This window comes from Alosa sapidissima, chromosome 2 (genome assembly GCF_018492685.1).
Source record: "Alosa sapidissima isolate fAloSap1 chromosome 2, fAloSap1.pri, whole genome shotgun sequence".
Taxonomy (NCBI): Eukaryota; Metazoa; Chordata; class Actinopteri; order Clupeiformes; family Clupeidae; genus Alosa; species Alosa sapidissima.
The window spans coordinates 25,646,029-25,662,651 of NC_055958.1; the positions used below are offsets into that span (position 1 = coordinate 25,646,029).

At 49.1% G+C, this 16,623-nt stretch overlaps 1 protein-coding gene across 4 annotated transcripts in view; it reads left to right on the top strand.

Annotated features, from left to right (window-relative positions):
- Positions 1–16,623, top strand: part of tanc1b (tetratricopeptide repeat, ankyrin repeat and coiled-coil containing 1b) — a 123,140-nt gene that overhangs the window by 62,818 nt on the left and 43,699 nt on the right. For all 4 annotated transcript variants that reach the window (XM_042071286.1, XM_042071322.1, XM_042071305.1 and 1 more), the window contains exons 6-7: positions 1–75; positions 5,056–5,457. The exon at positions 1–75 is cut by the window's left edge and continues 160 nt beyond it. In XM_042071286.1, the coding sequence (XP_041927220.1) occupies positions 1–75; positions 5,056–5,457 (477 nt within the window). The remainder of the gene's footprint in view (positions 76–5,055; positions 5,458–16,623) is intronic.

Genomic DNA, 16,623 nt, shown 5'->3' on the forward strand with positions numbered 1-16,623 from the left:
CTGGACGCTCCAGCCCCTGCGGCACCATCACCTCACCCAGCTCCACACTCGAGAGCAAGGACAGCGGCATCATAGGTGTGATGCGTGCACACACACACACACACACACACACACACACACACACACACACACACACACACACACACACACACTCAACACACACACACACACACGCACTCCAACACACACACACCGCAACACACACACACACACACACACACACACACACACACACACACACACACACTCAACACACACACACACACACGCACTCCAACACACACACACCGCAACACACACACACACACACACACACACACACATATTACTCACACAAACGCCACATACACGTACAGCATCCACACATGACACAGTTGGCCCCAGAACAGCCCTGCAGGGTCGTCCCTCTTTACCTGCAGCACTCACAGACAGCTTTCCAAGGGCACCGTCCTGAAAACAAAATGCACTCACTGAAACCGGCCAATGAGCGTGCTGACGCATCCTAAATGGGGATGTTTCACAGCTGCATCAAAAAAAGGCAGTTGTAATGACTTTGAAAGCAAATAGTGTAGTGTCATTTACTTACAACAACAATTTCACTGCTTTATTTGCCAGTTGGGTTTTTGACAATGTAGGTATTACTATCAAACTCTCATTCCATTTCTGTTCCTCTGTTTTTGGCATCGCTGGTGGTGCCTGATGTTTTTGGTTTCATGCTTGGAAGAGCAAGGCCGAGTGTGTCTGTTTGAGTGTCGTGCGTTTGCGGTGGGTTCCAGATAGAGTTGTGACCCAGCCAAAGTTCCTTGACAGCTGACAGGCACTGATGACAGCTCTGGAGGCCACCGTGCCACTAGCGCCGCCGCGGTGGATGTTTTGGGATTTACACAAAGCTGCATTACCTGGTCGCCTTGGCCAAAACGGCCTAACGAGCTCGCTCTGTGTGTGTGTGTGTGTGTGTGTGAGAGAGTTTGTGTGTACAGAATGAGATTGACATTTCGGAGGAAATTATAAAGCACTGGTTAATTACTCCTCCGAGGATTCCGAGCCGTTTATTGGCGGCCATTCTCACAAGGCTTCACAAGCCTTCTCTTCGAAAAGCCAAAATACCATGGCCTTTCTTTTTATGATGCAATGTTATGTTATGTCATCATTCTTGTGCCTTGGACACTGTTTTTCATTTTTAATAAGAGCACAGTAAGGGTGCCTAATGAAGCTGGAGCAGGTGTTCTGTTTTTATATTATATATGAAGTTAAAGATGAAATCGGCAATTTGGTCTCGCAAAAGGATTCGGATATTTGTGCTCGACAGCCAATTAAATTACACCCCTACTATCCTTGATCCTGGAACCGTGTTGTGGTTGGATTAGATTGTTCAATTGTTCAAAGAGCCAGGATGTTAGCAGTGAAACAGACAACTTGAGGAGCAGTATCCTGAATTTAACAAAAATGGTATGGCTTTAGAATAGTGAATGGACTCCCAGATAAAGCTTTTCGATTGGTGTTGAGCAAGCCACTATAGTGGTATAACTGACTCCAGGTCCAAAACTAGTGTGCTATGCTAACTGTTTCATGATTCATGCCTGCAGTGAAGTTGACTTTAGCGGCAAAGATGGATATTTCTCATTAATGTCTCCAGTCCTCTTGGGAATACATCTCAATGATCAGTTTTTTTTTTTTTAAAAAGAGAGAGGCCACATTTTATTAGCGATGCAAGCTTATTTCCCTGCCTGCGGCGAACTCAAGGTTTTGGGCTGTCACGAAACGCGAGCGAGAAGTCGGCGTTTGAGAAATTGGCCCCTTTGAGCGGGGCCGGGCTCCTTGGCTAATTCGCCGGCAGAGAGGCGAAGCCCCGCTGTGTCCCTGACTTACTTCATGGGGATGAGTCAATGCTGTCGCCACTTTGAAGTCCCCGGGATCAGCCGGAGAACAACAGGGGACGGGGGAGAAAGGAGGAATCTCTTACCCGACATCAAAAGCATGTCTTAATTTTCCCCTGCCTTTTAATGACACTGGATGGGATTGTGTGTGTGAGTGTGAGTGTGTGTGTGTGTGTGTGTGCGTGTGCGTGTGCGTGTGCGTGTGCGTGTGCGTGTGCGTGTGCGTGTGCGTGTGCGCGTGCGCGTGCGCGTGCGCGTGCGCGCGTTCGTGCGTTCGGTTGTGTGTTAATATTCTGCATATGTGTTCAGTTGACCTTGCATTTGGAAAAGTTTTTTTGGGAATGCATTTTGCATTTTTCTAGTACACTTGCATGTTAACAAGAGCGCAGTGTCTGTTAGAATACAGTGAATACTGAACGTGTGTGTGTGTGTGTGTGTGTGTGTGCGCGTGCGTGTGTGTGCGTGTGTGTGTGTTCGTGCCTGTCCTGGGTGACGAGTGAAAGCATGCAGCTGTCGGCGTGAGGAGGAGAGGGGGGTGAGAGATGACTGCTGTGGCACGTGAAAGGAACAAAGCTGGAGGTGTTAAGCCACTGGCCGAGAGCACAGACCCTGCGTGCCATGCACACTACCAGGGGTGCACCACACACACACACATACGCATGGGAATGTCACACAGATCACAACTGCAGTCACTGTGCAGACCCTTCGTTCATCTGTCGGAAGTGTGACCAAGGCCAAGTTTCCCTCCGACAGCTCATCTTGAATAAATAAGAACACACACACACACACACACACACACACACACACACACACACACACACACACACACACACAGAAAGCTCATAGGGGACAGGCTTTGGGCTTTGGATCTCTCAAAAGAGATCGAGGGAGGGACGGCACCTCAGATGATCGGGGGAGTGATGTCTGATGTGGGTAATGATAGTGATGCAACTCAGGGGCTCTATCATGAAATGCAGACAAGCCTTTGAGAGGAGAGAGAACGGTACAGGGAAATAAAAATGATATATATATATATAACTACATATAACTCCCAGTGTGTGTGTCTGTGTGATGGAGGAAGCATTAGACATGTGGATTTTTTGGGTTGGGATGGGAGTGCAGTATGGCTGAGGAGGCCCGAGGAGAGGGATTAAAGGCTTGTGCTTTCATGTAAGCAAACACCTGTCTAAACCCTATAAATGGAAACGGGCTCTTTCCCCCTTCTTCTCAGCCCGCTCTCCTCAGACGTAGCCTCACTTCATCTGCGGCGCTGCGCTCAGGAGGCTTCCTTTGTTCACCGCGGATTGGTTTGTTAAAGAGCCACCACGGATTGGTTTGTTTTAGAGCAGCGGAGCTGGTTGTTTACCTGAAGTGATTCTCAGTTGATGATTTCTTTTTTTCTTTAGTTTTTTTATTTATCTCAAGTCTGGTACAAGTACAGGAGAATGTTTTTTTTATATTTTCTATCAAATCTCCTGAAGCAGAAAGGCCAAAAAGACACCATAGGGAGTTAGTAATGAATTGCTGTGGACTCAGGAGGTACGAGTGAGTTGGGACAGGGCGGGAGTCTTTTCTGTCTTAATTGGATTGTTATGGAGCCCTTATTGCATAATACATTTTTTGAATATATACGTTCTTGATGGCCTTTAATGTGCAGCATTAAGTGGGATGGGGGATGGGGTTCTCATTAGTTACAGCTAAATGTACTGGTAAATACCACATCAGCCAGGCCCATGTGAGATAAGGTCAATGAGAATGTGAGAGAGGGAACCAGAGAGAGCGCAACGTTAAGAGTCCCACATTCACCGTAATGACCAAGCCTTTCACTCGGCAGCCGCATTCAAAAAGTAATGATACGGATGGCTTCACACCCACCCCCACCCACCTTCGCTCGTTTGCTCTCTCTCTCTATCTCGCTCTCTCTCTATCTCGCTCTCTCTCTCTATCTCGCTCTCTCTCTCTATCTTTTCACTTCCCCCCTTTTCTCACCCATCCTCTCTCATCTTCCCTCATCTGCTCTTGGTTTTCTCCCCCACGTCCTTTGTGAGAAGGTCAAGCAAGTATCAGGCATGCATACGAGCCAGAAATATCTGTATTATTTTATAACGACGATGCTAATGCCTCCATTTTCACCCCTGGCACAGTAAAAGGAACAGGTGTAGCCCAGATGAGATGGCACGGCCAGGTCGAACACTCTAAAGGGAGCAGCGGAGAGACATGTAGCATGGAGGCCACATTAGCAATTTGCATTCAGTGAAAAGGGAATAAGGAAAAGCAGGTCTAATTCATTAGCACACAGAGCAGAGCTTGTTAGCAGGCCTGGTGAAGTTAAGTATACAGTACCAGGTGCGGTTCTCTGGAGGATTCTTCCAGGTCTGTTAAGTGTAGGTCATGTGTAAGTAAGGGGTAATGTATTGTCCGCCGGTCAATATCGGAAAATAAGTCCCGACAGGGCGAACAGGACCCCGACGCGAAAGTGGAGGGGTCTTGCTTCGTCCTGAAGGGATTTATTTTCAAGTAAGTGCTGAAGGGACTTACTTGACAGTGTTGCGTGACAACGTCCTACTTGCTGACTTTCACTTGAAAATCCACATGAAAATCCATTGCAATAAGCAAACAGACTACCTGCGGAATGATATGACAGATGTGAATCAAAAGCACAAAACCCGTTGCCATTGACAGCGGTCATTATTCTTATATTCTTAGCAGTGGTCATTATATATATACTGTAGTTTTTACAGACCTCTGAACGTTGGGAAGGCCCATTCATGTGAATGGAGCTTTCTGCAGCACTCTGAAGAGCCATGTAAAGCCAGGTTCACATTGTACGCCGCATGCACTGCGCTCCCCACTAAGTTGCTCTTGGTTGCTCTTGGTTGAGGTAATGTCCTAAAGATTTTTGTTGTGGTTGCCGCCGGGCTCAGCGTAAAACAGCGAATTACAGTGTGCCCCCGTCAAAGTTCAACATTGTTCAACTTTGACCACGGCACGCGCAAGAGCGGCTAAGCGGCAATCTACTTCCCTACCGGAAGCTCCAGTAGATTTTTGCTGTGACGAGCACATGTTCCGTACTGCATTCCTGTCAGTGGTATGCTAACAGTGTGTGTGTGTGTGTGTGTGTGTGTGTGTGTGTGTGTGTGTGTGTGTGTGTGTGTTTGTCTCTGTGTTTCCCCATCAGCCACCATCACCAGCTCGTCGGAGAATGACGAGCGCAGCGGCTCCAGCCTGGAGTGGAGTCGCGACGGCAGCGGCAGCAGTAGCATGAGGGGTGGCGCTCAGCCGCACGGGCATCACGTGCCACACGTTGCCCGGCCTGACACCTGCTCGCCCGTGGCCGAGGAAGAAACCGCCAGCTCGTTGCCCGACAACGCCGCCACCGCCACCACCACCACCACCACCACCACCACCACCAGAGCTGACTTGACCGCGACCTCGGCGACAGCAACAGCAGCCGCACCACTCTCTGTGGCGGTCTCCGCGTCGATGGCCATGCCTCCCACGTCCCCCACCGAGGGCCCCGTGCAGTATCCCGCCCAGAGCTCCGCCGGCCTCATGATGCCCCGGCCAAACTCCGTGGCAGGTGAGTGGAGGGCATCAAGCTGCGCCGCTTTGACGTGGAGAGGGCACCCGAGGTGGGCCCAGGTGGCACACCCGGGTGGCTGGCACAAGTAAACTCTGGAGTGCTGTGTGATCTCTCAGCCAGGAAGCCCAGGCACGCTGTGGCTTTCGCTTGTTGGCTGAGCCGCAGTGGCAGCCTGTGGTTTGTGTTAGCGCTGCTGTGCATTTTAATAACTACATAGTGATCCTTGGACGGATGGGGATGGCGGCAGTAACTCTGCGGCTCATCAAACCCACGGCACATGTCGGGGGGGGGGGGGGGTGATCAGAGTGGAGTCTTGTCACGCGGTGATGTATCGATGTGCTATTTAGCGCCACTCACCCAAGGCAATAAAATTCTCCTGCACGGAACAGAATAGCTCTCTGGCCCGAGAGCCTCTCAGTCCAGCTTCCAAAGTAAAGTGTAGGGTCAGGACACAGCTCTGTGTAAAATGATTTGTTGTTGTTGTTGTTGGATGTCCCTGTTGCAGGACTGTTGAACTGCTGGCCAGCACCTCTAGCGTTTTAGAGTGCAGTGGTGTTTGAAAGCATAGGCCAGGTTGTTTTCATACTCTAGGCTGTCCACGGAGAGAAGTGTTTCAGTCAGCTCGGGCGATTTTCGCTTGCGTCGGTTTTGGCTGGATTTGAGGCACATTGGAGTGAGCTGGTGGATGAGTGAGTGGAGGCAGTGGACAGTGGTGAGAGAGTGGCCGAGTGAGTGAGTGACTTAATGAGTGACTTAATGAGTGAGTGACTTAATGAGTGAGTGACTTAATGAGTGAGTGAGTTAATGAGTGAGTGAGTGACTTAATGAGTGAGTGAGTGAGTGAGTGACTTAATGAGTGAGTGAGTGACTTAATGAGTGAGTGAGTGAGTGACTTAATGAGTGAGTGAGTGACTTAATGAGTGAGTGACTTAGTGAGTGAGTGAGTGACTTAGTGAGTGAGTGAGTGACTTAATGAGTGAGTGAGTGAGTAAGTGAGTGACTTAATGAGTGAGTGAGGGAGTGAGTGAGTGCCTTAATGAGTGAGTGAGTGAGTGAGTGACTTAATGAGTGAGTGACTTAATGGGTGAGTGAGTGAGTGACTTAATGAGTGAGTGAGTGACTTAATGAGTGACTTAATGAGTGAGTGAGTGACTTAATGAGTGAGTGAGTGAGTGACTTAATGAGTGAGTGAGTGAGGGACTTAATGAGTCAGTGCATGATGAGCGTGTGAGTGGATGAGGATTACTGAGGGAGTATCCTACATGGGGCAGTGAGTGATGGCACCCGGGAAGAGTGAGTGTATAAGTGAAGGGGTTGAGGGAGTAGCTGTCTCAGGACCGACTGCATGGTGCATGTTCAGAGAGAGTTTTGTAAAGTAGGAGAGAAGGGAAACGGGGTGAGGAGGAGGATGCACACTGCACACTGAGGAGCAGGCCAGAGGGAGACAGAGAAGAGCTGCACCAGTGCAAACAATAAGGAAGCTGATAGATGTTCTCTTTGAGCGTGACAGAAGATGAGAGGTGCTTTTCTGCTGAGGCAGAGAAGAGAAAGAGAAAAGAAAGAGGAATGACGAGAGAGAGGGAGGGGGAGAGAGAGGGGGGGGAGAGAAAGAGAGATAGAGACCCTGGTGGGTGTTTTGGGGTGGGTGACTGATGGGGGCTGGTGTGGGGTTGGGCAGGGCCAGCTGTTGTGTGTGTGTGTGTGTGTGTGTAGAGGCTCGCGCGGGCTGCAGACGTGGGACAGAATGCCATCTCGCCCAGCTGTTCTGCATTCCTGGGGATGAGGCAGCCAGGGCACTGTGCAGACAGCTGCAGCGCAGCTCAGGGTGGTTCACTCTCAAACAGACACACATACACACACACACTTACAGACACACACAGTCTTTGTGTGTTCACTTATAAGCATGCAGGCACATATATATAGTCAGAGAAGGTCACACTGGTGTTGTGTCTCCTACTGTTGTTGTGTCACACGTAGCGCTGTCACTTTACGCTCGAAAATCGATTGCACAATCGATTGGACCAAACAACACAAGTTTCGAAAACTAAAATAGGGAATCGATTTTAACCAAATATTTACACTATAAATTTTAAACGAAATAAACAAATAAAAAAGATAGATGTAACAAAATTCACAAACAAGAATATAAGAATATAAAAGTATTCCGAAGTGCAGTAAACATTGCGAAAGCTAAAAACAAAATTCCCACCAATTTTACGCACCGGGAACAGCTGTTTCAATCAGCTGCTGTGCTGCTCGTGTTTTGCCAAAAAATGGAGGACAACGCGATCAACCTGTGTGACATGTAGAGAGACGAGTGATAGGCCCTAATAACTTGAGGAGTTCGATGTGGAAGTACTTCGGATTTTTGGTATATCAAACTATGAAGAAGAACAAAGCGGTAGGCTACGCAAATTGTGCAATCGAGTTCTACGTAGGCGAAATTTGTTTGACATTTCTAATCGTAAACACAGACACAGCTACGTTGAAGCCTGCAGTCATGTCACTGATATAATGGCAGTCCACTCGGCTTACTGGTTTTTGAGAATGTTGCACTTCTGTTTGTCATTGTGCACGAAACTTCACGCCAATAAGTCATCAGAAATATTGCTGGCTTGCGTCTACAAGCTCCCTCTTTACGTTTGTCCTAATGCCTGTTAGTTGTTTGTGAATTGGCCTATATTTGGCGTTGAAAATGGAAAGTCTTTAGACATAAAAAATCGATTTTACAATCGATTCAATGAACACTTACGTCTCAAAAATCGAACAGGATTTTTTCACAAAAGTGACAGCCCTAGTCACAAGCACATACACACATAGCTAATACACATACATGCAAAAAATGCTCACCTGACGTGCATTCACACATTCTGACACATGAATGTGCAAAGGCTCATTGCTCGTCTCAGATGCACAAACTCACTGTTTTCTCTTCTACTTTGGATGAAAGAGTCTGATAAATGAGTAAATGTTCTATACCCATTCACCTTGTCCTAGTTTCCGCGCTGCTCACAGCTCAGTGCACAACCACGAGCCCACCCATGTTCAACCTTCAGTTGCTTTTGTTTGTACTCTTGTGTGTCTGTGTTGTTGTTGTTGTTGTTGTCGTCGTTTTTCCCTGGAGTGAGTTGTGGCTCAGCACTTCTCCGAGCCGTTCTCATCCCCAAGAGGCCGCTGACCGGCTCCCCTACAGCCTCCTTGATGATTGGAGTGTTTACCGCTGATTGCATTGTTGCGCCTTTTTTTTTATGTCCACTGGCCACCGCCGCCGCTGCCGGCCGCCTTGCACTGGCTGCTCTTCTCTTCGCTGCCCAGGACGAGTTACGGGGCCGCACTGCTGTCCTGTCCTCGCCGTCTGTGTTATTGCAGTGTCAGTGAGGCGGGGAGGAGGGTGATAAAGATGGCCACACACACACACACACACACACACACACACACACACAAAAAACAACCACACACAGCGCTTTACCTTAGTCATCAAGTGCTGCATAGTAAATGGGGGGGTAATTAACAGTGACCCTTGTTCATTTCGGCCCAATCAATAGTTTTTAAGGCACACAATGAGCAGGGGATGAGAGAGACAAGTGTGTGTGTGTGTGTGTGTGTATGCGCAGTGTGTGTGTGTGTGTGTGTGTGTGTGTGTGGGCCACGGAGGCACCACCTCATTGACAGTACACAAACTTGCCCACACAGTACATTTCACACACTGTTTGGTCCTCGTGCACAAGACATTAATCTTTACAGTGTGCAGACAGATTGCATCAGTATAACCTTGCCTCTGCTCTACAGATTTGCACACACACACACACACACACACACACACACACACACACACACACACACACACACACACATATATCTGTCCATCCATACACACACAACACACATACGTCCATCTATACACACACACACACACACACACACACACACACACACACACACACACACACACACACACACACACACACACAAACACACACACACAAATACACAAATACACAAATCCATCCATACACACACAGATACATCCACACCCTATGCCCATACGCACCATTCATTCTGGTGGCCAGTTTCCACAGCAGCAGGTCACAACTCCCAATAACCGCAGATCCACCCGGTCGTAAAGCTGCCCGCGGCTAATAATTTTATGGTCGGCTACTACCGCCTCCGGAAGCAAGGCGGCAAGGACAACGGAGAAAGACGACTTCATTTACGAGCCCACGGAACACCAGCGCAGGAGCAAGTGGGCGAATAAATGGGGGTCGGTGCAGGAGCGGGCTGGAGGTGGACTAGAAAGTGATTTAGCACGCGGCTCTCTGGTCTGCAGCAGAAGAGGAGAAGCCCCAGAGCAGCGTGGGGGCTCGCAGTGCAGTTGGCCTTATTGTAGTCTTCCCATCTCATGCATCTGTCTCTCTCTGCTTGACTTTGCCAGTGTGGATGTGTGTGTTGGTCTTTGCCAGTGTGAATGTGTGTCTGTCTGTCTGTCTCTCTTTGCTTGACTTTGCCAGTGTGGATGTGTGTCTGTCTGTCTGTCTGTCTCTCTCTGCTTGTCTTTGCTAGTGTGGATGTGTGTCTGTCTGTCTGTCTCTCTGTCTCTCTGTCTCTCTCTGCTTGACTTTGCCAGTGTGGATGTGTGTGTCTGTCTTTGGCAGTGTGAATGTGTGTCTGTCTGTCTGTCTCTCTTTGCTTGTCTTTGCCAGTGTGGATGTGTGTGTCTGTCTGTCTGTCTGTCTGTCTCTCTGCTTGACTTTGCCAGTGTGGATGTGTGTCTGTCTGTCTGTCTCTCTTTGCTTGACTTTGCCAGTGTGGATGTGTGTCTGTCTGTCTGTCTCTCTCTGCTTGTCTTTGCCAGTGTGGATGTGTGTCTGTCTGTCTGTCTCTCTTTGCTTGACTTTGCCAGTGTGGATGTGTGTCTGTCTGTCTGTCTCTCTCTGCTTGTCTTTGCCAGTGTGGATGTGTGTCTGTCTGTCTGTCTCTCTCTGCTTGTCTTTGCCAGTGTGAATGTGTGTGTTTGTCTTTGCTTGTCTTTGCCAGTGTGGATGTGTGTCTGTCTGTCTGTCTCTCTCTGCTTGTCTTTGCCAGTGTGGATGTGTGTGTCTGTCTTTGCTTGTCTTTGCCAGTGTGGATGTGTGTCTGTCTGTCTTTCTGCTTGTTTTTGCCAGTGTGGATGTCTGTCTGTCTGTCTGTCTCTCTGCTTGTCTTTGCCAGTGTGAATGTGTGTCTGTCTGTCTGTCTGTCTGTCTGTCTATCTGTCTGTCTGTCTGCTTGTCTTTGACAGTGTGGATGTGTGTGTGTCTGTCTGTCTCTTTGGCTCTTAATGTGGTCTTTTGTCTAATGTCAGCCTGTTTCTGTTTCTCAGTCTCCATCAGGCCTGTGTGTGCATGTCTCCATTTGTCCCTGTCCATCTTTCTGTCTGTCTGTCTGTCTGTCTGTCTGTGTGTGTGTGTGTGTGTGTCTGAATGACCGCTCTGAATTGCCTCTACCACTTCCTCAGCTTCGTAACAGCCAGAGCTGTGTGTGTGACACGTGTGTGTGTGTGTGTGTGACACGTGTGTGTGAGTGTGAGGGGCACTGCTGTGATCAATCCACTTCGGACAGGTTTTCTCCTCTGCTGTCTCCCTGTGCAGACATCTCTCTCTCAAACAGTCCCACTCATCACAAGCCAACACTCCCCAGCCCCAGGACAGATTAGCAGCGTGCCACAGTGTCAGCCACCAATCGCTCCTATCCTACACCGCTCAGCGAGCGTGCGTGCGTGCGTGCGTGCGTGCGTGCGTGCGTGCGTGCGTGCGTGCATGCGTGTATGTGTGTGTGTGTGTGTGTGTTTGTGTGTGCGTGCAAATGCAAGTGTGTGTGTGTGTGTGTGTGTGTGTGTGTGTGTGTGTGTGTGTGTGTGTGTGTGTGCGTGCGTGCGTGCAAATGTGTGTGTGTGTGTGTGTGTGTGTGTGTGCACGCATGCATAGCAGTAGAAAAATGAGGGTGTGAGTAGGAGGTAGCCTGCGTGCACCTGATGGGAGTCCTAATGAAACTCCTCGCTGACTGATTGATGCCATCGCTCTAAAAGTCACTCTGTCATTGATTGAGGCGGTTCCACACACACACACACCCTGCTTCCCCAACAAAGCCCTGGGTCGGAGCTGGACGGCTGCCACCGTCTGGTGCGGTTTGTGACGAGCTGAGCCGAGCCCTGCCCTCCCCTCACTAAAAACAACAAACGAGCCGGCTTACCCTCAGTGGGACACACTGCTAACGGCCACAGCTACAACGGCAGTCCATTTCCAAGAGCGTTGGAGCCCGGAGCGCTAGCACAGCATGTGCCTCGTTTGTGATTTATTTTTTTCTCTTCTTTCTGGTCTTTTGTCTGCTCCTAACATTTACTTAAACGAGGAAAGATTCCTAATTTCGGCCTGAGAGTGGACAGCGGGGTGTAGTGTTTGTGTGTGTGTGTGTGTGTGTGTGTGCGCGTGTGTGCACACGTTTCGAACAAAGAGTCCTTTTCTCCAGTTGCGCTTATCTCCGTGTCTGCATAATACATCTATCCATTGCCAATCACCAGTTCCACTCACGCAACTCCTCACAAAAGTGTGTTGAACTGAATGTGAAATGAGATCTTGGTCTGTTGGTGGTGTGTGTGTGTGTGTGTGTGTGTGTGTGTGTGTGTTTGACATAAATGTGGAGAATTGTACATCTGCTGCAGTTACAGTTCGTTCCGAGTAATTATACCACCTGTCTGAACACAAGTAAGCAAATGGCAAATGGTAATTAAGCACCACCCCCGCACAACTCGCAAGATCAATACTTCTGCTGCAACCCAGCACTGTCCTTCTTTCTTGCTCTCTCTTCTCTCCACCTCTCTCTCTATCTCTCTCTGTCTTTCCATCTCTCTCTGTCTCTCTCTTCTTTCCATCTCTCTCTCAGTCTCTCTTTCTTTCTGTCTCTCTCTTCTCCATCTCTCTCTCTATCTCTCTCTGTCTCTCCATCTCTCTCTCTGTCTCTCTCTCTGTGTCTCTCTCTTCTTTCCATCTCTCTCTCTCTGTCTCTTTCTTCTCCATCTCTCTCTGTCTCTCCATCTCTCTCTCTGTCTCTCTCTCTCTCTCTGTCTCTCTCTCTCTCTGTCTCTCTCTTCTTTCCATCTCTCTCTCTCTCTGTCTCTCTCACACTTAGTTTGTCCTCTGCAGACCTGCAGGAGGGTTAGCCGCCTTACGGGAGTATATTTTGTCATTTTTGATTGGACTCTTAATGCCCGTAAGCCCCTCTTAAATCGTCAGAAATAAATCCCTAATTGTATTACCTCCCAGCATGACGTGTCTGCAAAGCTGTTTTACGCCGGCGTCTGGATGCCAGCGGTGTTCATCTCCCGCACAAATATCTCACCAGGACATTTTTTTGCCCCTCGAGATGGAGAGCTAACGCGCACGGGCTCCAGAACCGGCACACAGACATCCCGTCTCCAACCCCCCTTGATCCGCTCTCTGACAGGGACCAGGTTTCGACCGGAGGGACCCTGAGGGACGGGTCATCTTCCAGTAAACACCCGGTCCAGCTCCGAACCTGGCCTCAGCTTTGCTCTCTCGTCACACTGTCTCTTGTTTTCCCGGCCAGCATTGTGGGTCCTGTCTGGCTGGAGCCGGGGCTATCGCTGCTGCTGTCTTATCTCAAGTGTAGAATGTGAATGTGTCTTCCAACACCCGGGACCGCTGGGAGGCAGAGTGGGCTGCCTGCCCACTGCCTTCAGCAGATGCACCGCGCCGATATTTAGATGGAAAATTCCTGTTTTTTTTTTTCCCAAACAGTGGAACAGCAATGTATCCACATTAATGATTAGAACAGGTGCGCACGTTTCACCGTCATAGTAACTCAGGTGTGGAGGAGAGCCAGATGTTAAATGTGACAGGAGAGAATCTGGGGGGTTGGGGGAATTTGAGCTCCCTAGCCTCAGCGAACCATCGGCCCTTGATGTAGCTCTGAGTCCCTACCGTCTTCATCCCTGTGTGTCTGTGACCGCTCCTGAGCAGGGAAAAGACAGCAGGGAGGCTCACATCAGTAATTCCTACCCAAGCCAGCAGCCACCCCCCCCCCCGGAAGAGCTCCTCGGGCAGCCGCTTCCCCCCTCAGGGGGCTGGGCACACGTCCAGAACTCCCCCAGCCCCCGACTCCATCACCTGGGCCTCAGCACATCAAAAGGAATGGCCCGTGACTGGAGATCCGTAGCACAGCCCAAATATGTAAATGGAATTAGCGCAAGGGAGCGAAGGGGCCGGCAGGGGTCCCAGGTTGGAAGAGGGGGAGGAGGAGGAGGGGGGAGGAGAGATGGAAGAGGAGCAGAAGGAGACTCTAAAAGAGGTTCTGTACATTCCTTGCTCTTTATCCTCAGTCTACTCTTCTGGTAGACATCAAGGCAAAGACAGACAGACACATTCCCCCCTGAGTGTACAACAATATTGATCAGCAGACAACATCAGCTGTGTTTATTTTTCAGTGGCCAAATTACTTGCGAGTCCCTGCTTTATATCAAAGTAATGGGGAGGAGGGGTGATTTCCTGGTCTCTCGGGTGTTAAGCCAATCTGTGGGTGGATTTAAGATTGAGGAAACGATTGAAATGGGAGTTTCTTTAAACGTCTCTCATGGCCCGAGAGCAGATAGAGCAATTTAAGTAAATAGTAACCACTGATTGACGCCACACTCTGCATTGCAGCACATGAGTTGTACCCCAGTACTGCGTTTAAATTCCCACCAATCAATGTTGCTATGCCCTGGTGCCTCATTTCGGAGGCGATGACAGTGCTGCTGCGGTGTGTCGGGCTAATTGCGCTGCGGTAAGAGGCGTACCCTGTGCCCTGCCGTGGTGCTGCTGTGCTGGCTGCCCAAGACTGCACAGGTGGGTTCTCCCCCGTACACCTCATTCAGCCCGGCTACTCTCTGGACTGTGCCAATGCTGAGGTGACTGACTGCTCGCTCCATTGTGTTGGGCTGACGCCCAGATTGTGTGTGTGTGCATGTCTGTGTGTGTGAGAGCACCTGTGTGTGTGTGTGACCGTCTGCATCACTGGCTGCAGGGTTTCACACATACACATGCACGCACACACATACACACACACCCTTAAACCCATGGGAATGAAAATTAAGAGGCATTTTACTGCAGCCTACATTTTTGTCTCTGTGGGCTCTCTTTCCCCTCTCATATTTGCACACACATTACAAGATGTTGGAATGATTTAAATAAGTGTGTTTTGAACATTTGCACATCATGAAATCACCAATGCCACTTTCATCACATCAACAACTGTGATCACATAATCATCACGAAGACAGCCATTCTTATTTTCAGTCGGAAATTATTGTAGCCTAAACATACCATAAACCTGCAGATCTTTTATCAGGTCTCCAGTAAGGAGAGCCAAGCTCTCCACAGCTCACAGACACTTTGAGCCATCGCGCTGATCATCTCCACTGGATATCTGCAGGGTATGTGTCTGGCTTTTAGGCATACTGGCGACCACCAGCGCTCCATTTAGTTATGTGGCTTGACCCCCTCCCCCTCCGCCTTTCCCACCATGTTGTTACCTAAAGTGGAGGTACCCGTTGGGCCTCCATACCCCCCGCACACATCCCCCTCTTCATCGAACAGTGCCAGTGTGAGTGGAGACGACTGCGGTGGCGGACAGACAGAGGGCTTTCATCCTCCTCGCCTCTCCAAAAGGTCACTGTAGCGTGGGCAGCAGAGAGGACTCTCTTTTCAGAAAGTTCTCCCCATCGCTTGAAGGTTACTACTGCACAGAGGAGGAGGAGGAAAATAAAGTGTTTTTCAGCATTGATTCACCTCTGTAGTGTTTGAGCAGGTCAAGCAGTGCTATAGTGCTGGCATGGGGACGCACCTGAGAAACAGACACTGGACAAGTTTGTCTCTTGCTGGAATGATCGTTGAGAGTATTATGATTACAGTCATAACATTTAGGAGGCTCTATTAATCCTTTATCCGATGATAAATGCACTGATGCAATTGTTTTTCAAGCTGAGGCAGTTTTGACATCACAGCTTTAACAGGGCTAGGTGTGGATTTTTGCATTACAAAAATGAACTAGAAGTAGCCACAAAATGTGAAGACATTGTTCCTCAGAACCTACACATAGTTCCTTTAAAACATAACTCATGTTTTTTTATGGGCACATACAAGAATATGTCCGTGTGCTGGCCCACTAAAATATTTCAAGCCTGTTCAAATACAGAGACCACTAATGCTCCAGCGTCCATGCCCCTCTACAGTATTAGGACGGAGAGCAGCACATGAGGATGAAGCAGACTACAGTGTGTCTGAGGAGCACCATTAGACTATAGTGTGTAGGAGCACTATAAGACTACAGTGTGTAGGAGCACCATTAGACTACAGTGTGTAGGAGCACCATTAGACTACAGTGTGTCTGAGGAGCACCATTAGGCTACAGTGTGTCTGAGGAGCACCATTAGACTACCTGTCTGAGGAGCACTATTAGACTACAATGTGTAGGAGCACTATTAGACTACAGTGTGTAGGAGCACTATTAGACTACAATGTGTCTGAGGAGCACTATTAGACTACAGTGTGTCTGAGGAGCACCATTAGACTACAGTGTGTCTGAGGAGCACTATTAGACTACAGTGTGTAGGAGCACCATTAGACTACAGTGTGTCTGATGAGCACCATTAGACTACAGTGTGTCTGAGGAGCACTATTAGACTACAATGTGTCTGAGGAGCACTATTAGACTACAGTGTGTAGGAGCACTATTAGACTACAGTGTGTAGGAGCACTATTAGACTACAATGTGTCTGAGGAGCACTATTAGACCAGTGTACGGTTTGAAGCCCCCACCCACCCCAATCAAGGAGTAATGTATTGAGGTCCAGCAAATTTGTAGAGACTAGCTTCTGTGCAGTCGGGCTCTCCCAGAGCCCCGTCTGTGGTCTGTGATCATATTGTCTCTCATTTTCTTATTTACCCTCACAGTGGGGGAAAAACAGGCCAACCGACTGGTTTGGCTGCGGTAGATGGTCAGAGGAATTGTCTGTAATCTGAGGGGTTGGGGCGGCGCCAAGATCTCGGCATCGGAGCTCCCCTGCCTCAATTGGATTTTTCACTTCCTTAATTCCAGCTCGGCTTGGACCCACTCTCTCACATGGCATTG